Raw genomic sequence first — 20,368 nt, forward strand, 5'->3', positions numbered from 1 at the left:
AACAATGCTTTTTCTTTGTTAGTTTTTTTTTTTTTTCTCTTCCATTTCTTCTACCCTCACTTTTCTATGGGGATGTGCAACCCAGGAGGTAGCAGACAGATGTTTCCAAGTAAAAAAATCTCACCCCCTGTAGATAGCCTTAGAAACTTACTGGTGGCTTGCCTGAATTCTAGAATTAGGCAGCAGAATGGAGAAGATGGAATGAAGTGACTGCTGTAGCCTGGCTCTGGCTGCCCCGGCCCCGCTGGCCCTTTGTCCATAGGGTCTTGGGCCTTCTTACTTCCCCACCTTTGCATAGGATGACCCCACTCCACTCCCTGTTCATGCCATTCCCCATCACCCTGTGTTGTACCCACCGGGGCCTGGGTCAGAGTGTCCTGGGATTCTTTTACTCACAATGAGGTAGGAATTCAGGGTGCCAAGAGCAGAGCCATTCATCCTTTTTGTCCCCTTTATTCCCTGCCCTGCAGTGACCCGATGTTACCCCACTGTGCCAAGTCCTCTGCCGGAGGGTGGGAGCCTCGAACTGCCCCAGTGTCCTGAGCCACAGAGCTGGCATCACTCTCTCTTGGCAACTAAAAAGTCAACAGAGACAGGAGGGATTCCTAAGGGCCCTTCCAACAAGCTGTGGCGCAATGTTCTGGCCACTTTTTGCTTTCTTTCCTAAAGTGGTCCTCTGGTGTCTGGTGAAATTTGCTTATATTAGTGACTTTGGTTGACCTATCTTGAGAATGGAGCCATAATTTATTGATACCTTCTGATATTTAGACCTTTGCTAATGAGCATGGGTAGAGAGGGTACTTGGCTGGCCTCCTGGCTGCTTTGGCAGGTGCTGAGTGACAGGTGCAGCACGAAGATGAAGGCAGGGCCACATGTCCTGAATGGGAGCTTGGCATTTCTGAGAAGCTTCCAGGTGATGTCTCGCTGCTGGTTCTTGAACCACACTTAGGGCAACAAGGGTATATGGTGTTGTGTGGAGAAAGGTGGGAAATCACGTTGGAAAGAAAGGGGAGGGCAGTTGGTGCAGACCTGGGGTGCCATAGGTTTGAGTCTTAGGTGATGGGAAGCATTGGAGACTTTAAGTCAAGAATGTTGCATGTTCAATTTGTTCAATGGCAGTCATGATGGGGTGGACCAAGAGGGGTGCAGACAGGGTCCAGCGAGCCAAGGTAACCAGAGTTTGCCACGGCCCAGGGGGACACTGGCAGTGAGAGAGGGGGTGGAGGGGAGGGGGCACTGGGGAGTTGTTCCTGATGGGGAATGTTCACAACTTAGAAACCAGATGAAGGAGAGCTGGACCACTCCAAATGTGGCCCTTGGCAGGTTAATGGTGGGGTGAGCCAATGTGAGGGGAGGAGTGTTTTAGGAAGAACGAGGAGGGGAAGTGAGGGTGAGTGAGGGGAGGAAGATGAGTGTGGCACTGCATATGTGAAGTGGAGGTAAATGTGTTGCTTCCAGGTGTACTTGTCTAATAAGCACTGAGAAATCTGGGTCTAGATTCCAACACATAGGCTAGTTGAGAGATTCAAATGAGGCTGCTCATAGGAAGCGTCTGAAAATTAAAAAGCATTTGCAGAGTCAAGGGAGTGCCTCCTGGTTGCCACACGAAGTATAAACTGAGTTTGTTCACCCTTCCTTCTAGATTGCAAGACTAGTCTTAGAGAGAAGAGGCCCCAGGACTACACAGCAGTGTCCTTCTGCTAATGACAGCATGGGAGATGAACACACGGCTGTTTCCTTGGTAACAGCCTTGCCTGGCAGGCCTTCGAGCTGTGTCTCGGTGACAGATGGTGAGAGGAGAGAGAATTGAGTGTTACTATTGTCATGTTATTGTGTGCTGCTTTTGAATTGTCAGGTCAAAAGGGAAAGGCACAAAGGCTTCCTCTGGGTTCTGAAAAGAAAGTGAGCCATGGTGATCATGCTGAGATCAGCTTTCTCATGCGATGGAAGCCCATCTCATGGAATAGGTTTCTGGAAACAAATGCATTTTCCCCAAATGATTTCTAGGCGTCTTTCTGCCCCCAGCCTTCCTCAGTCCTTTGATCAGCTGCCAGAACCTTAATGTTTGTGTGAATATTTAGGATGAAATTGACTGAAAGGGTCATACATTGTCAGATACATTTGGCTTCACAGTCCAGCCAAGTCATTTGTAATGAAGTTATTTGAGGAATGACTAGGCAGGTTGGGAGAGGAAGGTTCAGGAATCTAGCTTTGTTATTAGCATCATTTTAAAAAGCAAATGAACAATCAGTTTAGAGGGACAACACTGCATGTTTTCCAATGGGCTGCCCCTCTGCACTTTCCTTGTGATTTTGGTATTTGCCAGGAACATGTTAATTTCCTCAGTAAGAATTATTTGGACCTTAGCCATGTTTTAGTCCCTTCATAGAGATTTTCTGGTTTTGCTGCAGAAGATGCAAGGCAGCCATAGGGTTGGGATGGGGTAAAGGGGGAATGCTTCTTTTTAAATCAAGTCTCCTCTGTCCTCATCCCTTTGCTCACTCCCTTGGGGCCTTTGGGAAGCTGACTCCAAAGAGTGGAAGAGGCCTCATGGTGATGGTAGAACTGGTCGTGCGACACACCTTCACATAATTGCTTCACATGCTTCCATTCTTGCCCTGGTGAAGTTTGCAAGTCTGTGCTCTGTGCCTCTGTGCATTGATGCCAGCGGAGTCGCTGGCATCAGAGAGGCAGCCCAGAGGCCTTTTTGGTGGACAGACCATGTAGATGGCCAGCTGTGCTCATCCTTGGTGCCCAGAGGCAACCGTTTTGTCTTATGGTCAGCCTACATGGGTAAACAAAATGGCAGCTAAAGCACTGTCCATAGAGTCGGCCATAATTCTCTCCATGGTCTAATTATGCAAAATTTAGTTTCAAGTATACTACAAAATGACTAGAGTTCTAAAGGAGTAATAAGAATATATGTGATACAGGTTTTATTAAATGCCAAGAGCATGTTGTGTGTGCCTGGCAGCTATATCTTTATGTATAAACATAGTTGGGTTATCTATAATAGTGCTATTCAATATAGTAGCCACTTGCCACATGTGGCTATTGAGGACTTGAAATGTGACCAATCTAAATGGATAAAATAGGTATTGGATTTTGAAAGCTTAGTTTGTAAGAAGAATAAAAAAATCTCATTAACAATTTTTTCATATTGATGACATGTTGAAGTGGTAATATTTTAGATATATGGTATTAAATAAGATGTATGATTAAGTGTATTTAACCGGTTTCCTTTTACTTTTTTAATTGTTTTATTTATTTTTTGTTTTACTTTTTATTTGCTTTTTCCTTTTCTTTTAATGTAACTATTTGAAAACTTCAAAATGACATTTGTGGTTTGTATTTATAGCTCACATTATATTTTATTGGACAGCACTAATCCATAACATACATAATGTACTCTGCCATAAAAAGTAGCAAAAGAATTATTTTAACGTAAAAGAAATAATTCATCTACTTGACAATTTACATTTTGAGACTGGTCAATTTCACTTGTAATCTACTGAAGAATTTGTTTTTATCAACATATCACACTACAGGTCCTAAGTTTGAAGTTAAACTAAAAAAGAATGCCAATGGTTTGGGATTCAGTTTCGTGCAGATGGAGAAAGAGAGCTACAGCCATCTCAAAAGTGATCTTGTGAGGATTAAGAGGCTCTTTCCGGGACAGCCAGCTGAGGAGAATGGGGCCATCGAAGCTGGTGACATTATCCTGGCCGTGAATGGAAGGTCCACGGAAGGCCTCATCTTCCAGGTGCTGGGGGGCACGGGCAATGCAGCTCTATGTGCAGGCTGGCCCCAGCTTTGCCTCTTGCTGGCGTGCCGCCATAGGGAAAACTCTGGGCTCTTGAAAATCACACCAGCAGCCTGGATTTTAATCACACAAAGAGAGTAATTAGTGGTACACGCTCACATTTAATTTAAAATCTCTGTTTTTAAATATCTGACCTTAACTCAGCCTTGCTTCTCGCTGGGTTCATGAGAGAAGCTGAAGATAAAGCCCTGGCCTCTGTGCTGGCTGACGTCTCTTCACACACATCCTGGGAGTTGGGCGTGGGGCTGAAGGGACTAGATTGGGTCCCTTTCTGTTCTCCTTCTCATTTCTCAGCTACACTTATAGCTTTTCATACATTGTTGCACTGATTGTCCTGCCTATGATCAAAAATGCAATTTAAGAAGAAGAAAGAGTAATGAAATATTGTATATATTAGACAGAGTCCTGGAAGAAAATGGAGTCATTTGAGGAACATTTAATTAAGGTGTGGGCAGGTTGTTAGGAAGCTCAAGGGAGCATGTTGTGGCCTAGGGCTAGGAAGAGTGGGAAGCAGTTACCCGTAACCCGAGACCAAAGGGGATGCGAAAGCGCAGTTACCCCACCCCGGGAATGGAGAGCTGGTGGAGGGACTCGCTGGCATGAGCTCTTGCCTTGGCTGAGGTTGTAGTCATCCCATGGCAACCTGAAGGGAGGAATCTGGAAGCAGCAATGACCTCCTCTCCCTGTCTCTGGTCTCCCGCCGTGTTCCCCAAACTGAGCCCAACAGGAAGCCTCATGCAGTCTTCATAGGTCAGCTCCAGAATCACAAAGCAAGATGGGCAAATGGGGACAGTGGTTCAGGGCAGGGCAGGGCAGCGGGGAGGTATCTAGAACATCATCCACTCGGGTGGGAGGGTGTACCTTCATCTGTCCATCTCCTGATCCAAGAACCCTTCTCTGAGAACCACTGCTGGGCTGGCAACTCTATGAGAGACTGAAGACACAGAGGAGGACAGCTCATGCAGTCTCAGAGCTCATGGGCAGGAAACAGCGGTGATGGCAGGAGACACGTACCCTGGGAGACGAAAGCCCATGCTACAGTGCTCACACCAGTGAGCCAGGAAAGAAGTGCACCCCTTGGAAGTCCTGGATGGCTGAGGCAGGGACTAGGGAGTGTTCTGATCAGCAATTCTCAAGCAGGGATTATTTCCCTCTCAGAGGACATTTGCTTAAGTCCAGAGACATTTGTGGTTGTCACAGCTGATGAGTGTTTCTGGCATCTAGTGAGTAGAGACCAGAGATGCTGCTAAACACCCTACGATGCATAGGACAGGCATTCTCACAAGGAATTGTCCAGCCTGAGAGGTCAACAGTGCCAAGAGTTTGAGAAATCCTGGTCTAAATAGGAAATAGGAGCTATCGAGGCAACCTTGAGCCCTGGACATTGAGGGGGTGGCTTGGAGCAACAGGTTCAGCATGGCAGGGGCTTAGGATGTGGGTGCAGAGGGGAGTAGATGGGAGAGAGGGAACTGGGGTGAGAGGCAGCAGCAGGTAGAAATGGGGTCTATGTGCTATGCCTTGGAGCTTACATTGAGGGAAAAGTGAGTCAGCCAGGGTGTGCAGTGGGAGGAAGGACTCAGTTATATCTGCATTATGGAAAACTACCCTTGAGCATTGTGGAGGGAGGCAGGTGGGTGACACTGGAGAAGGCAGCAAGCAGAGAGGAGGTCACTGCAATCCTATAGGCGAGAGGTTCCCAGAGCTCAAGCCGAGCCCTGATAGGAAGCTCAGAGCCAAGGATCAGGCTTTAGAGATTCAGGTGGTGGAGCCTGCACAATTGGTGGCCCAAGATGAGGGGAGGTTGGGAGGAAAGGGCAATTGAGATGAACAGCCATCTGTTGGAGCCACTCTTTCTGTCTCTGAAGAAAAGGCATTGGTATTGGCAGATATTGCCATTCCCTTGAGCAACGTAGAGGGAGGCAGGTGGGTGACACTGGTGAAGGCAGGGACCAGAGAGGCGGTTACTGCAATATTACAGGTGAGAAGTTCCCAGAGCCCAAGCTGCACAAAGGTGATGCACAGCCCAGCATCTTGCATCAACTTTGTGGAAGCTGCAGGACACTGACGTTGGTTCCTTGCACTTTGAAAAGTCAGGGCCACGGCAGTGTTCTCTGGAGTTCTTAGGAGTGAGAAATAGACCAAGGTGCAGGAGGGAGGAGCCAGTGCCTGGAACACAGTGGGGAGAACATCGCTGTATCCCCAGCGATGCAGTCCCAGATCTAACAGTGAATCTTGGTTTCTCGCAGGAGGTGCTGCATTTACTGAGAGGGGCCCCACAGGAAGTCACGCTCCTCCTTTGCCGACCCCCTCCAGGTGCGCTGCCTGAGATGGAGCAGGAATGGCAGGTAGGCTGCAGTGTCTTCTACTCGCTCTGCCTGGCTCTGGTTGGGCCCCCCTTTTCCTGATTCTAGGGTCCTAAGAGGGTTGTAGGGTTGTAGGTAGGTTCAGTGCCACCTCCTTTCACAGGGGCAGGAAAATAGCTGGTCCCCGAACCTCAGTAGGTCTCCTTCCTCTCCTTGATTCTGACTCTTCCAACATTTGGGTCTTCCTGTAGATGTTTACATGTTTAGACTTTGGCTGTGAAACTTTTAGGGCCAGGTTCTTTGGAAGCCCAGGCATCAGAGAGGGAAGCCTGGGAGGAAGGAGAGTAGACACAGAAGCAGACCAAGGGAATTTCCAATAAGAATTTCCATTCTGAGAGATGATGTGGAAAATAGGATATATGATTACCCCCCTAATGCATGAAATAGGCGCGCACAGTCTAGTGCAAAGAAGAGAGCCACTGGAATCAGGAAAATCAGGATTTTTACCTTGATTCCTATGTTAGTCAGGTTCTCAGAGAAATAGAACAGATAGAATGAGTGTGTGTGGTGTGTGTGTTTATGTGTGTTTATATATGAAGAGAGTGAGAGAAAGAGAAAGAGATTTATTATAGGAATTGGCTCATGTGACTATGAGGGCTGGCCAGTTCAAATTCGACAGGGCAGGCCAGCAGGCTGGAGACCCAGGGAATAACTGATGGAGATCAAGCCCAAAGGTGATCTGGAGGCAGAACTCCCTCCTCCTCAGGGAGGCCAGTCTTTCCTCTTAGGGGCTTCAGCTGACAGCATGAGGCCCACTACATTATGGAAGACAATCTGTTTTACTCAAAGTTTGCTGATTTAAATGTCAAATCACATCTAAAAAAAATACCTTCACAGCGACATCTAGATGGTATGTGACCACTTATCTGGGTACCATGGCCTAGCCAAGTTGACAGATAAAATTACCCATTGCCATGCCTTCTGCGAGGTCCCTAGGAAACAGATTTTGCAGCAGACATGTGAGTGTGGGAGGTTTTTATGGGCCTGCACTTGAGAACATCCCCTGTGAGGGTGACTGAAGTGGGGTGAGGCAGAAGGAGAGATCAATGTGCATCTATAACCAGGGCCTCAGCTGACCCTGGAGGGAGCCCTGGAGCAGAGATGGCCCTTTGGAGCTGCCATGAATTGGGACAAGAGAACCTGTGCCTTTGCGTGTTGCCCTAACCAGCACTGGGGTGTAGGCCACCCCAAGGGGGGGGGAGATGAGGCAGTGGGATGTGAGTCTCAGTCCTGGAGAGGGGATCTGGGCGGGTACCTGGATCACCTGTACCTGCTGTGCTGCATGGGCCTTGGGCAGTTGCCTGTCCTCTCTAGGCCTCATGATTCCTCATCTCTAGGATGTGGATAAAAAGGATCACTTATTGTGCCTGAGGGTGTCACCATCACTAGGACAACATAAAGGGCTTGATGACCCAGATGCTGTTGATCTTAGACTCCAAGAGGTCATTTGACATAGCATCTAGGGAGAGAAGAGCTATGGGAAAGATATCCAAAAGTTGCTGGTTTGGAAAAGAAGGTAGATGACAGCAATTGTGTTAAGAAACTGAACCAGATGAGAGAGGGCCAAATTTCACATACACCAATTCAGGCCAAGGTGCTGGGACTCTGTGTTTTTGTTGAAATGTCTAGGAAATCCCAGGGAAAAAAGCAATCTTTCCATCCTGGAAAATAGCTCCTCCCAGGAGAGCCCATAAAGCTCTAGCAGGAAGGGTCCAGGTGAGGTGTGGGGGTGAGCTTTCCCTCCTCATACCCGAAGGCCAAGTGGGAGAAGGATTGTGATTTGCTCGGGTGGCTCCAGTGGTCAGATTGCAGAGCAAGGGTAAGCAGCTCTGGGGAGTGAGCATTTAGTCCATAAAGTAAAGCACCTCTGAGAAGGAGGCAGCCATGCCCACATTTGGGGTAAGGACATTCCAGGCAGAAGGAACAGCATGAACAAAGGCCCTGAGATGGGAACCCACCTGGATGTTTGAGGGACAAAAATACAAGTGTGCTTGGGCCATCGTTAATGAAGCAGAAGTGGAGGAAGTTGTGGAGGCAGCAGGGACCGACCCTGGAAGGCCTTGGGGATCAGAGGAACATGATGCCACCATCCTGCATGCAGTGGGAAGCCACTGGGCTGGCATGGAGGGTTAAGCAGGAAATGTCCTCCTCCATTCTTCAGAGGAGCCACTTGGGTTGCTCGTGCTCAGGGACTGCAGGAGGTCAAGCAGGTCAAACATGATGTGGCTTGGACTCAGACTGTAGCTGAAGAGTTAAGCAGCAGCCAGATTTGGGATACATCTGGCCGGTGGAGTCAGGAGACTACTTTGTGATTAGAAAAGGGTATGAGGAAAGAGAGCCATGAAGCTTTGGCATGAGGAAGCCAATACAGGGTGAAGGAGGGGTCAGAAGGTAAAAAGCCCAATTTTCCTGATTCCAATACCTCTCTCTGCACTAGATCACACATGCCTATTTCATGCTTTAAGAGGGTAATCATAGATCCTATTTTCCTCTTCATCTCTCTTGGTACCAATTACCAAGAGAGGGACTGCTTACAGGGGCTGGGGAAGGCCATCTGGGGTGCATGGAGGAGAAACAATAGTTCTGATATCATGTAAAACTGAGATGTTTATAGGCTATCCAGTGAAGATATCTATTAAGCAGTTGTGGAGAATAGGCATGAGATCAGGGCTGGGAAAAGTGAATTTGGGAGTTGTCAGCATGTAGAGGCCATGTAAAGCCATGAAATGGTTGAGATCACCTTGGGAAAGAGTGCAGATAAGTTCAAGGAGAGGACTCAGAAGTCAGCACAGAGCATGCCAACATTGAGAGGCCTGGTACAGAGATGGAACAGCATATGAGATTAAGATGGGGCCGGGGAATTGGTGGAAAAACGAAGCAAGGGTGAGACTAACGATCAACTCCAGGTAAGTACAGCAAATGAACGAGGAAGCTCTCAGGCAGGAAGGAGGGACACACTTTGTTGAACGTTGCTGAGAGAGAGAGAGAGAGTGGGAGGACAGAGATTTGTTCTTCGGCTTTAGAAAGATAGAGGTCACTGGGGACCCTGATGTGGGCTCCTTCCATTGGATGGTAAGGACCGAAGGCTGGTGCTAGTGGGAACGAGAAAGAAGGAGGGAGGCATGGAAACTGTGAGAAGAGACACTCATGTAAGAGGCTGCCATGAAGTAGAGCACAGAAATGGGTGGTGAGAGTTGGAAGGTGAAGTTGGGGTAGGGACACAGGCTGCTCAGTGGAATTTGCTGTGGGAAGATGAAGAGTTCTCATCTGAACGTGTCCGTTCTCACTGTGAGGTCACAGGCAAGGTCAGGGTGGAGTTGTTGGAAACTTGAAGAGAGAGACAAGATGAGAAATAATTTAGAGAGCAGAGGTAGAAAACTGAATTGATTAAGGACACAGAGAAAGATTATCTGGAAGTCTTGACTGCCCATTTGACATCAGCAGTCACACACTTGAAGCTAATCTAGTCAGAGGCTCAGAAGCAGGGGTGAGGTTCACACAGTTTGAGTAGGAATTAAAACGGAAACCCAGAATCTGCAAGTGACATGTGGGAGGAAGAGAGGGGCAAGGAGGTGGGCGCTCAGGGTCTTCCTTGCCTGTAAGTGAGCATCTAGGGGGCAGAGCCATGGAATCTAAGCAGAGTAAGAGGCACACCGAGGACATGTGTGACAGGGAAGGGGAGTGGGGGTTCTGATGAAAAGCAGCAGCTCCACAGACTGGAAATCTTGGAGTGGGGAAGGATTGCTGGAGAGCGTGTCCAGAGACAGTGAGCTAGGAGAGGATAGGTTAAAAAACAGATTTTGTAGGTCTCTCCAAATAGTATGAAATGTGATAAAATATGCTCTTTCTTAAAATTTTGATTTTTGGTGTATCCTTTATAATGTCCAGTCTATCAGAAGAGTAGTAAATGTTTATGACTTATAATTAAATAAATGTGCACATTTGGAGGTGTATCCCTCTCGTTGCTAGGGATGTACAATCAGAAAGGTGGGGAGACCACTCATTGGGGTGGTTCTTCTTTTGTAGGTGAGGGCAGGGGTGGGAACCCAGCCATGGGCTTTATTACATCAGGGATGGAGATCCGGGGGTGGAAGTGCTAGAAGATAATTTTCTGGAAAAGGTAAAATCATGATTCCTACAGATATAAAAATGAACACATGTTAAAGGTTTTATTTAACTCATTCAATGAGGGGACCAGGCAGATGTTAAAACTGGCTCAAAAAAAGATTTCAAAGGACCTGTTTATTTATAGAGTTGTAAAATAGCTCAAAGACAGTGGAGACAGCCAGAATCAGAGAACCCAGCAGGTTCTGCTGTAGATAAAAACAGTTTTCTACTGAAACACAGATTGTTTTTCTGTAGAAGGTCGAGCAGTGGCAGCAAGACATAGCACGTCACCAAAACCAAACCTAAAAGGCTGACAGGGAGGTGAGCAGTTGAGATGAAGCAAGTCATGTCTGGGAAAGTGAGGAGGAGACCCAGGAAAGAACATCTTGATGGGGCGGGAGACAGGGAGACAAGCCCTGCGATGACAGATGAAGATGAACTTAAAAAGAAAACATTTCTTATCGGAAAGTGGAATAGAGTCATTGTTTAGCATATTTATCTTCCATTTTTATCTTTGTCTAAATTTTGCAAATTTTTTTTATTTAAAAATAAGGCTCACATTTATGGAGAGCTTCCAAAGCCCCCTAAGCTAAGGTGCCTGAGTGTGCTGCCCAGGGTCCAGCCAGGAGCATGTGGAGGAGCTGGGATGCTATGGTGATAGGCCAACCTCAAAACCCATCTTGTAACTGCTCTGATCTACAACCACATGGGGGAAAAAAGCTTTTTATTTTTAAAAAAACAATTTGCACCCCAGAGCCAGTAATCAGTAGCATTTCTTTTAATAGACACCTGAACTCTCAACTGACAAAGAATTCACCAGGGCAACATGTACTGACTCATGTACCAGCCCCATCCTGGATCAAGAGGACAGCTGGAGGGACAGTGCCTCCCCAGAAGCAGGGGAAGGCCTGGGTCTCAGGCCAGAGTCTTCCCAAAAGGCCATCAGAGCAGCACAATGGGGCCAAAATAGAGAGAGACCTTGGGCCAGTTCCTTGACACATTCTCCTGAGTCCCACCCTCATTTATGCAAACTTCACCAAGAAAGGGATGCATCAACATTGGAGACCTCTTTGGAAAAGGATGTGAGGCAAAACTGCTATTCAGTTTGTGATATCATGAGACTTGGAAGGTAAGAATTGCCACATTTGCAGTCATTTTGTAAACTGTGTGCATCTCATTGCTAGGAAATTATAATCAAGCCATCGATAACTATGCTTGGATGCTTTTTGTACCCAGCACTGTTCAGGGCATTTAGGAGAGAGGTTGCACCAAGAGAAGCATAAGGTCTGGTGCTGCTGTGACCACCTGTGAGCTTTTGGGAAAGCAAACCCTACCCAGACCACAATTGTCCCCAATATGTCTTGGAAACTATAGATGGCAGGCCTCAGGTTTTCTCCTGGCACACAAACTTTTCTCTTGTATCCTCCATGGCCTCTTAAAGCTTTGTAGTAAGAAGGAAGTTCTTACATGCATCCTCGTTTCTATTGCTAATATAATGCTTTATTATCAACATCAGTTTTTTTAAAAAGATGGGGTCTCACTATGTTGCCCAGGCTGAATTCAAAATCCTGGGCTCACGTGATCCTCCCACCTCAGCTGATCAAGTAGCTGGGTCTACAGGCACTGGCCATCATGCCTGGCTATACCAGCTTTTGTTTTCTAAACACATCTATATCTTCAAGACCACCCTGCAGCATTCATTTTCACAGTCATTTTAAACTTAGTCTGCATTTTTGTGTCCATCCATCTATAAGTATTTCTGGTTCTCAGTCCTATGCTGAAGGAACACATAGTCTTTGATTCAGTTTGACAAGTACTTATTACACAAGGGGCTTGGAAACCTGTTGGGAGCAGACAGAGGGCTGCACATGTAGGATAAGACCTGCTTCTAGGCATTTGCCAGCCAGAGGCTTGGGCATAAAGCAGGCAAATAACAAGGGGCAATCATTTGTGTCTGACACTCTATAAATCCACTTAGATGAAATGGCTCTCATTTGATGGTCATCCTAGAAGACTGTCAAAGGTAGATCCATAGGGAATGATAGTCCCTGTGAAGTGTAAAGCGGTGGTGTAATACAGTTGGACCTGGTGAGAGCTGTAAAATCCAGGAGCCAGGCATGCATTCCCTAAAAGTACCCTGCTACAATTTTTTGAAGAATGCTGTGTTAGCCGAACAGAAGCTAACTGGTTTGCAAAGTAGAACAGGGTGGGCAAGCACATTCATCAATGACATTCACTTTCATTGTCTGATAATGTATAACATAAGTGTATTTATAGCTCTTTACAATTGCACTCTAGGCAGTAATTGACATACTTGATAAAATAATAAAGAAAATAACCTACAGCGACTTGTCCAAGGACAATCATTACCATGATCTTAAAGGACATATAAAAGGAACCGTACTTTCCTGTAGGCAGGAGGCACTTGTTTGGATATTGAAAGGTTTTGCTGCCAGATAGTTTGGGATAATGAAAAGAGACCCTGGGAGCTGAATTATAAAGTGACTCTGGGTACAGGTACAAGCTTGGAATTTGACTTGCCAGGTGCCTTTAATTTAATATAGTTAATAGTTATTTAAAATGGTGTTTTAAACTATTAGTATAGGCAGTCACTGTTTCATTCATTAAATTACAGAAAATCAGCCTGTTCAATATAAAAATGATCTAGTTTAGCCTCAGACTCCATGCTGGAATCTGCTCCATAACATTCCTGAAGAAGGGGTCCTAGCTTTTGCTTGAATATCTGCAGGGATGCGGAACTTGCTACCTCTTGAGTGACCCATTTTATCATCATCTAGTTACTGATCAGAGGTTCTTCCTTATATTAAGGTGAAATCTTTATGCTGTTATGCTGTTCCTATGGGACCAGCATTTAAAGTTACACATTTTGCATACAGCATGGCTTATAAATTCAAGCCTCCTAACTTCATCCGAAGCTCAACCAAAGAAAAAGTGATTTGCTCCCACATAGAGGGAGCAAATACATCTTTATGTCTCTTTATGTCTTCTACTTCCAAGTCCGGATACCTATTTCTGCCTATCTTTTAGCATTTGCTTTTTTTTTTTTTTTTTTTTTTTTTTTTTTTACATCAAACATCACATTATTCTGTTTTTCTGAACCAAATTAAATTTGGCTTAGTGGCCCTATTTGCAAGGGTATACCAGATGTCCAAAATCTGTCATTCTTGGAGGGACTGCTCCTTCTAGAGCCACATGAGAGTCCCAAGGGCTCGTCCAGAGCATTCCAGGGGAGTCTCCGATCTTCAGTCTGTTGTGAACGCCCGTTGCCCATCATACCACTGCCAGGCCAACATGGTCCATGTACCCATGGATGAACTGTGGGCAGTCAGCCTTACTGTTCTGCATATCCTGGCTCTCTCAATGGCCAACCGCTCCCCCTTTTTCTCTAGCCTCCCTGTGGTGGTTCTGTTGATGAATGCTTTCTGCCTCCTCACATTTCCTGACTTTATTTTTACTTCGTTTTCCCTCCCTCACTTAGGAACCTTTCCTCCCCTCTGAAAGAACTCAAACCAAGTCCACCTCTCCTCCAACAGGACGTCAGTTTGCATTTAATGCACACATAGTTAGTGGCCGCCCCCTACAGGAAGAAAAGAGGGACGCATGCCCTGCAACCCCTGGAGACAGTTTCCCTAGTTCCTGGGTAGGGTCTGAATAAGAATTTCAAAGTGGGATTGTGACTCTCTGCAGAAGCTTTAAAAGTGTTTGCAGCTCAGTTCTGAGGTGGCTGTCGCAGGCCACTGCCTCTTAAATGTCTGGCATCTGTGAGTCAAACTCTTTAACAAAAAGAGCATGGATTTCTGGATCCTATTACATGGTTTCAGCATTGCCACTTACTAGTATGCCTGGAGAGTTGCCTTCCCTGAGCTGGAGGCTTCCCAAATGTAAATGGGGGCCATGACAGTTCCACAGGGTACTGTGCAGGTCAAAAGAAATAGCACGTGCAGGGTGCTGTCACACTGCCTGGCATGCAGTAAGAACTCAATGCAAGTCTGTTTTCCTTCCCTTTCCTGAGCTATTTCCAGCTAAAGAACAGGTCCCTTCAATTGAAATTCCCAGCAAATTGCCGGAACTTACCATCTGCCAGGTGGCAACTTCCTACAACCAGATGGCTGCCAGCACCACAGCAAACCCAAAGTGTTCATGGACAAGATTCGATTTCACTTTTCTTTCTCTGTTCTCTTCTTTTCTCACACTCTATATCTAGAGGTTTTACCGTCTAGTAGTAGATCTTTATAAAAATATCTTATAATAAAGCACTATAGTACATTTTTATGGAGGAGATTTGGATTACGTGCCTATCAGAGGGAAAGCTTGGCTGGAGTCACATTTTTTATAAGGTTAGTTCCTAAAGGTAGGCATAAGGCAACAATTGCATCAAGTCTCATTACCCTTGAATCATCACTTTGGAAGGAGTGATGTTGTTTGCCCCTTGGTGTGGGAGCAAATCACTTTTTGTTTGGTCAAGCTTCAGACGAAGTTAGGAGGCTTGCATTTATGGGCCATGCTGTATGCAAAATGTTTGTCTTTAAATGCTGGCCCCATAGAAACAGAGACAGACTGAGAGGATGGAAGATTTAGTTCTCCCACTCATGTGCACTTCAGGGCTTACACTCATTGGTTGGACAGTTGGTCTTTGCAGAATGTTTAAGGTTCTCTTTCTCTTTCTTTTTTTTGCCTAGCACATATCACTAAACTCATGTAAGTAAAATGCACGTAAGTTCACCAAGCATCACTTTGTGAAAGTGATGGTATAAATCTTGATGGTCATTTATTTAAGAAAGCAAAATGAAGCAGGAGTCCTTGAAATGAACCTAAAGTTATGACATACCTTCTGGGGAAGGACACTGCCTGGAATAGCAGAAGATAATTAGGAGGCCAGAGATCTCACTCAACTGCAGCTGCTAGGCCAGGTGTGATGTCAGAGTAGTTAGGGAGGGATGCAGTTGCCAGGTGAGGGAGCTGTCATGCCTGCTCCTGGGTTGGAGTGTGGCTGAGGGGAGTGAGTGAGGTGGCAGAGCCTGGGATGGAGCCTGGGTGCTGCCTCTAGTAGGGTTCTCTTTATACCTTCCAGGCTGCCACGGGTACCTGCCCCCTGCATTCCTATTCCTATCCACACAATTCTGACAAATCCCAACTATTATACTTCAGCTCAGATTTATCATCTGAGCTTCAAATCTGGCAGTCCATTGAACTAGTCTACCTTGATGTTTTAGAGATACCATAAATCCAACCTGCCAAAACTAAATGCAGTTGTCAGGAGCAGAGACCTGGGGCTCCCAGCTGTGTCATCAGGGCTAACAGGGACATCAGTATGGGGCCTGACGATGGAGAACTGGAGACATGAAGAAACACAAAACCCAAACTTTGTTGTGAGTTTAAGCATAAGCAAATAGGACAATTATAATACCTTCATATTTCAAGCCTGAAATGCCCAATCTGCTTCTGTGACTTTCCTCCTGAAAGTAGAGATGATTTTGGTGGCCCAAGTCTTTAAAGGATAGCTGTCCAGAAAAGTTGGGCATAGTGTCTTTTCTCAGTAAATATCCTGTAGCAAGCAGAGCCTTCAGAATGGTTTCACTGACCTCAGAGCTGAACTAGGATTCCTCTTAAAAATACCCACTGAGGAGTTTCAGGCCTTGGTGGGGACCCTGGTTCTGGGGTCCTGCTGGTTTGTGTGGGAGAGATGGCTGGCCAGGGAGCCCATGTGAAATCTCCAGATTCTCCTCTGGTTATCATCTGTCTATAAAAGCCTCCTTCTGTTGGACAGCTTGGTGGGCAGAGAATGAGGGCAAGAAGAACTTGAGGTCATTACACAAACCCAGGGGGTGAGCAGAGAGCTCCGTGTACCCTGACAGCATCAGGGTCTTGCTGAAAGTCCTGCTACATTAGCCGTGAGCTGGCTGACCTTGAACCCTGGGTGTAGGATTCCACCTCTTTACCCATCATGTCCACATGGCAAAACATGAGGCTTGCTGTGAAAGAATGTCTCTATCTTAATGAAATTCTCCAAATTTCCAAGTCTTGCCCTTTCTGTGAAATAGGCATACAGGCTTCTGGTGCCTCTTTATTCCCTAGTCACCCTTTCCCTATGCCCACAGTTGAGCCCCAGGTCAAATCTCCAAGGGCAGCCTGATGGCATGTGCAAAAGGGTAGAAGGATAGGCAGTCGTTGTCCCTACTTGTGGTGGGATAATGGCCAAGATTTCACCCTTGGGACCCCAAGTCCCCCTGGACAAGCGGGAAGAAAATAACTTTTTCTTTGGTTGAGCCTCAGATGAAGCCTTGCCTCTTGCCTCTTAGGCTGATGGCTTCCCTAGGTCTCTGTCCAGGCAGAGCCAGTAGCTGGAACTCCGAATCGAAACCAGAGGGCAAAGAGCTTATTAGAAGGGGTGGAGGGAGTCTACTGGTGGGAGGTGAGGTGTGGACATAAGCAGCTGCAGTGGCCAGTGGAAACATACTGCTGCCACCTCTCACTCCTCAACAAGGCTTAGTGTGCTCAGAATGGAGGGAAGTGGGTGCTGCTTGAGGGGGTGGGGTCAGTAGTGAGTCTTGGCCTGGGCAATAGGCTAGATTTCCCATTCTTTGATAAAACTTCTTGAATGTTTCTTTCCTATTTTTGTAAGAAAACAGTTTCTACATGATTTGGCCAAGTTTAAAGCCAATTTTCCCTGCAAATGCTCAAGAATTAAGAATGTCTTTTGACAGTGAGTGTTCCTCTTCAGTCCTTGTAGAATAATTTCTTTTTTATACACTTGAGTGTGCATATATTTACATGACATTCACTATTTCACATACCCTGTAGCTCTTATGAGCGGAAATAATGTCTCTTTCACAGTGAAGCTCAGTTTGGGACAGACGCTTCCAGCTCTACTGGGGAGGAAGATGGACTCTCTGGGTGTCTGGGTGTTTGTAGCTATTGGGGTGCACCAGAGCCAATTTTAAGAGAAAGAAGCAATGCAGGAAAGGAGAAGGAGAGCAGCAGCACATAACAAAGCCAACCCATTGATTTGGGTATGGGGAAGGAGGCTGAGAAATGAGGATCCATGTATTTGGTAAAAAGCTAAATCTTTGTGCTTTTCTCTTAGATATTCCTTCTCATCTTCTCTAACCAGACCTTCGACAGATATTTTCTGAGCACCTTCTCTGCATGTCTGCAGTGCTGTGTAAAATGCCCTACCTTTGCATGGACTGTTCTTTCTAACCAAGAGGCGTGTGTGGCGAACTTGGGGCAGCCCCTGGAAGCCTTGTTCTTTGACCATTACGTCTGCAGCTGCATCACCAGATAATGAGCTTCACCACTCACTCGTCTGCCTCCTGTGTCCTTTCATGGGGAGTAAATGTCACTCTAGCTGGCCGCCTCTCTAAATAGGCACATTTTCAGTGCTCAGAAAAGGACCTGATCTTTGCACAAAGTACTTTGATGGTTGCCTGCTTGAGTCACTCCCAACCCCTTCCTGAGGCCCTTTCTTTGTAATTCTTCTGTTGAAATAGTTATCATATTCACAGTAGTAATCACAGCATCTCACATTTACTAAAAGCTTACCCCATATCAGGAACTCGGAGCGAGGGGGCTGTGTCGGAATTATGTAATTTACATCTCCCAATAATCCTAGACGCTTCTTGACCATTTAGTTTTGTCAAATGAGAAAACTGAGGTTCCAATGAAGTCAATAAACTTGTCCAAGGTCTGACTGACTCTGTTTGCCATGTGAAGAGTCAGTCTTAGAATTGGGTCATTGCCCTGCTTGCAGTGCTGTGCTCTCTGGCAAGCCCCTCTGTCTCCTGAGCTCAGTAAGGTGCTGCAGCTGCCTCTATCATAGCACTTCCTACATGGACTGTAACATTTCTTTACTGCTCCAACTTCTCATTAAATTGGGGGCTCCTCAAAGCCAGGGGCAGTGCCTTATTCGTTTCTTGCTTCTTGGTGCCCAGAGCAGCCTCTGGCATGAGCTGTTTGAACATTGGCTGAGTCTCACCGGCCTGCGTCATGGAGAGTATTCTAAAAGGTGAGGGGAAGGTGGGGCAAGGAATTTGTTTTATTAAGGCTGGAAGACACATGGGCTTCTGTTTTCTAGTCCTGAATTGGATGGGGAGGATGGGGAAGGTGACATGTACCATCCATGTGGAGCCCCTTCTCCCACCTCGGAGGATGAAGAGTATCTTACCATCAACTCTACATGCCAAGGCCAGCTACCCTGTGAAGAATGTTTGGAGGCAGATTCTGGGACCATTCTCTTGCCACAGTTCTGCTCTTGGGGCACTGTCCCAGAGTCTTTGCCTCCAGAAGAGTCCCCAGAGAGTGGGAGTGAATGGGAAGACCTGGAGGAGCCTGTGGACCTGGAGTACGGTGCCCTCAGGTGGGTATCACTCTGACTGGGTGGGCTGGGGCTGAGCTCTGACAGCAGCAGGGCCCAGTGCTATCAAGCCACTTCAGCTGGGGGCGGGGGATGGTCTGCGGGCATTGCCCAGTTTCCCCTGCATCTTCTCTGGGGGTCATGCGTCATTGTGATGGCCATTTTCACAGAGCACTTACTATGGCCCTTGCACCATGAAAACGACCTACAACATGGGGACTGTCATCAGCCCCATTTCACACGACACATTTGGGGCTTTCCCAAGGTTATCCAGTGAGTAAGTGACAGAACCAGAATTCAAGCCTGATCGGTTCCCCACTCCACGGCCCACCTGTTGAGTGCCCATCTGTTGAGTGCCCATCTGTTCTGACTCCTGTGTACAGGAGGGTACATCTCTTTCCTTGGGTCTCTTTCTTTTGGGAGTCTAAATGTCTAGTGCTGATTCCTGTTTTGCCTGCTCCTACCTGCCCCTCTGCTGGATGTACTGCAGAGAAGAGTCTTGGTGTCCTGTCATAGGGCCCATCTTGTTGGACTGCTGTGGCTGAGTATAGACCAGCATCAGGAAAGTCTCACTGTTAATGCAAGGAGCCACCGGAAGCTGACCTGGTCACCAGGCAGGGTCAGAACATATTGATGAGGACACAAGAGGAGTAAGGACAACAGAAACTGTCACACTGGGAGGAAGGGAGGTTAAATTCTGGGCAGGTCTGTAACCACCCAACATTCAGTTAAAGTACTTACAGTGCATATTTTAAAATGCTGCATGTTCCAAAAACTTTCACATAAACAGAGTTTCAAGGTCCATTGAAACTTACCGAGACATCAGTCCGAGAAGTTTCAGGTATAACTGAAACACACTCCTCCACTTTCCTCCCACTGTGTCCCAGATCCATTTTCCTGGCTGTACATAAGGAAGCTCAGCCACCACAAATGATTGAGCTGGAGCCTCAGAGGACAGTGGTGGGCCAGCTGATAAAGAGAGTGGATATTTGAAATTAAAATATAACAAAAGGGCTAGTTCTTATCTGAAATAGGAAGCAATAAGTTAATAGAGTGGAAGATTCAGAGGCTTTGAAACCGTTCATGTTCATTTATGGGGAAGTAGAACACTTTATAACATCGGGAGTGTACATTATGGACTGACAAAAGTGTGGGCAAGCAGGAAGCAGCTTATATGCAGGGGCAGTCTTCTTGGAGCTGACTCCACAGGTCTGGGAAGCTGAAAGAAGAAGGCTGAACAATTGGTGAACCACAAGGGCCAGTCCACTGACATGTGCAGTGCCTCTGAGCCAGCTGGGAAGAGAAAGGCAGAAGGTGTGGCATTGTGGTTGGGGGTGCTCAGATTTGAAGCCTGGCTCTGCCACTCACTAGCTGGGAGACCTGCAGCACATGACTTTTAAACTGTTCCATATGCAGCTGACTGCCAGATGGAGATAACCAAACCCACCTCATGTGGTTATGATGCCAAGTGTGTAGTGGTAAGCGCTTAAAAAACATTAGCTACTTTTATCTTCAGTCACAAAGGAGGGAATTACTCCAGTGAGAGGATACAAGCTTTTTAATGCATTCAATCCTGTTGGGTTTTTCCATGTAGTCAAAGGAACTAGACAGTTGGCCTTGTGCCCTAACATGTGATATGGGTCTGGGTGGGGAGAAACACTCACCTATGACAAGGGTGCCAGGCTCTACCAAGTCCTCATC

At 46.5% G+C, this 20,368-nt stretch overlaps 1 protein-coding gene across 1 annotated transcript in view; it reads left to right on the top strand.

Annotated features, from left to right (window-relative positions):
* The window catches only part of FRMPD2 (FERM and PDZ domain containing 2), a 125,914-nt gene extending 107,709 nt beyond the window's left edge, over window positions 1–18,205 (top strand). The window contains exons 25-30 of the mRNA XM_050803147.1: window positions 1,643–1,790; window positions 3,549–3,763; window positions 6,070–6,168; window positions 11,079–11,422; window positions 14,994–15,012; window positions 17,399–18,205. Coding sequence (XP_050659104.1) covers window positions 1,643–1,790; window positions 3,549–3,763; window positions 6,070–6,168; window positions 11,079–11,422; window positions 14,994–15,006 — 819 coding nt within the window. The 3' untranslated portion in view covers window positions 15,007–15,012; window positions 17,399–18,205. The remainder of the gene's footprint in view (window positions 1–1,642; window positions 1,791–3,548; window positions 3,764–6,069; window positions 6,169–11,078; window positions 11,423–14,993; window positions 15,013–17,398) is intronic.
* The last annotated feature ends 2,163 nt before the right edge of the window (window positions 18,206–20,368 follow it).

The sequence above is a fragment of the Macaca thibetana genome, chromosome 9, assembly GCF_024542745.1.
Source record: "Macaca thibetana thibetana isolate TM-01 chromosome 9, ASM2454274v1, whole genome shotgun sequence".
In the NCBI taxonomy this organism is placed as follows: Eukaryota; Metazoa; Chordata; class Mammalia; order Primates; family Cercopithecidae; genus Macaca; species Macaca thibetana.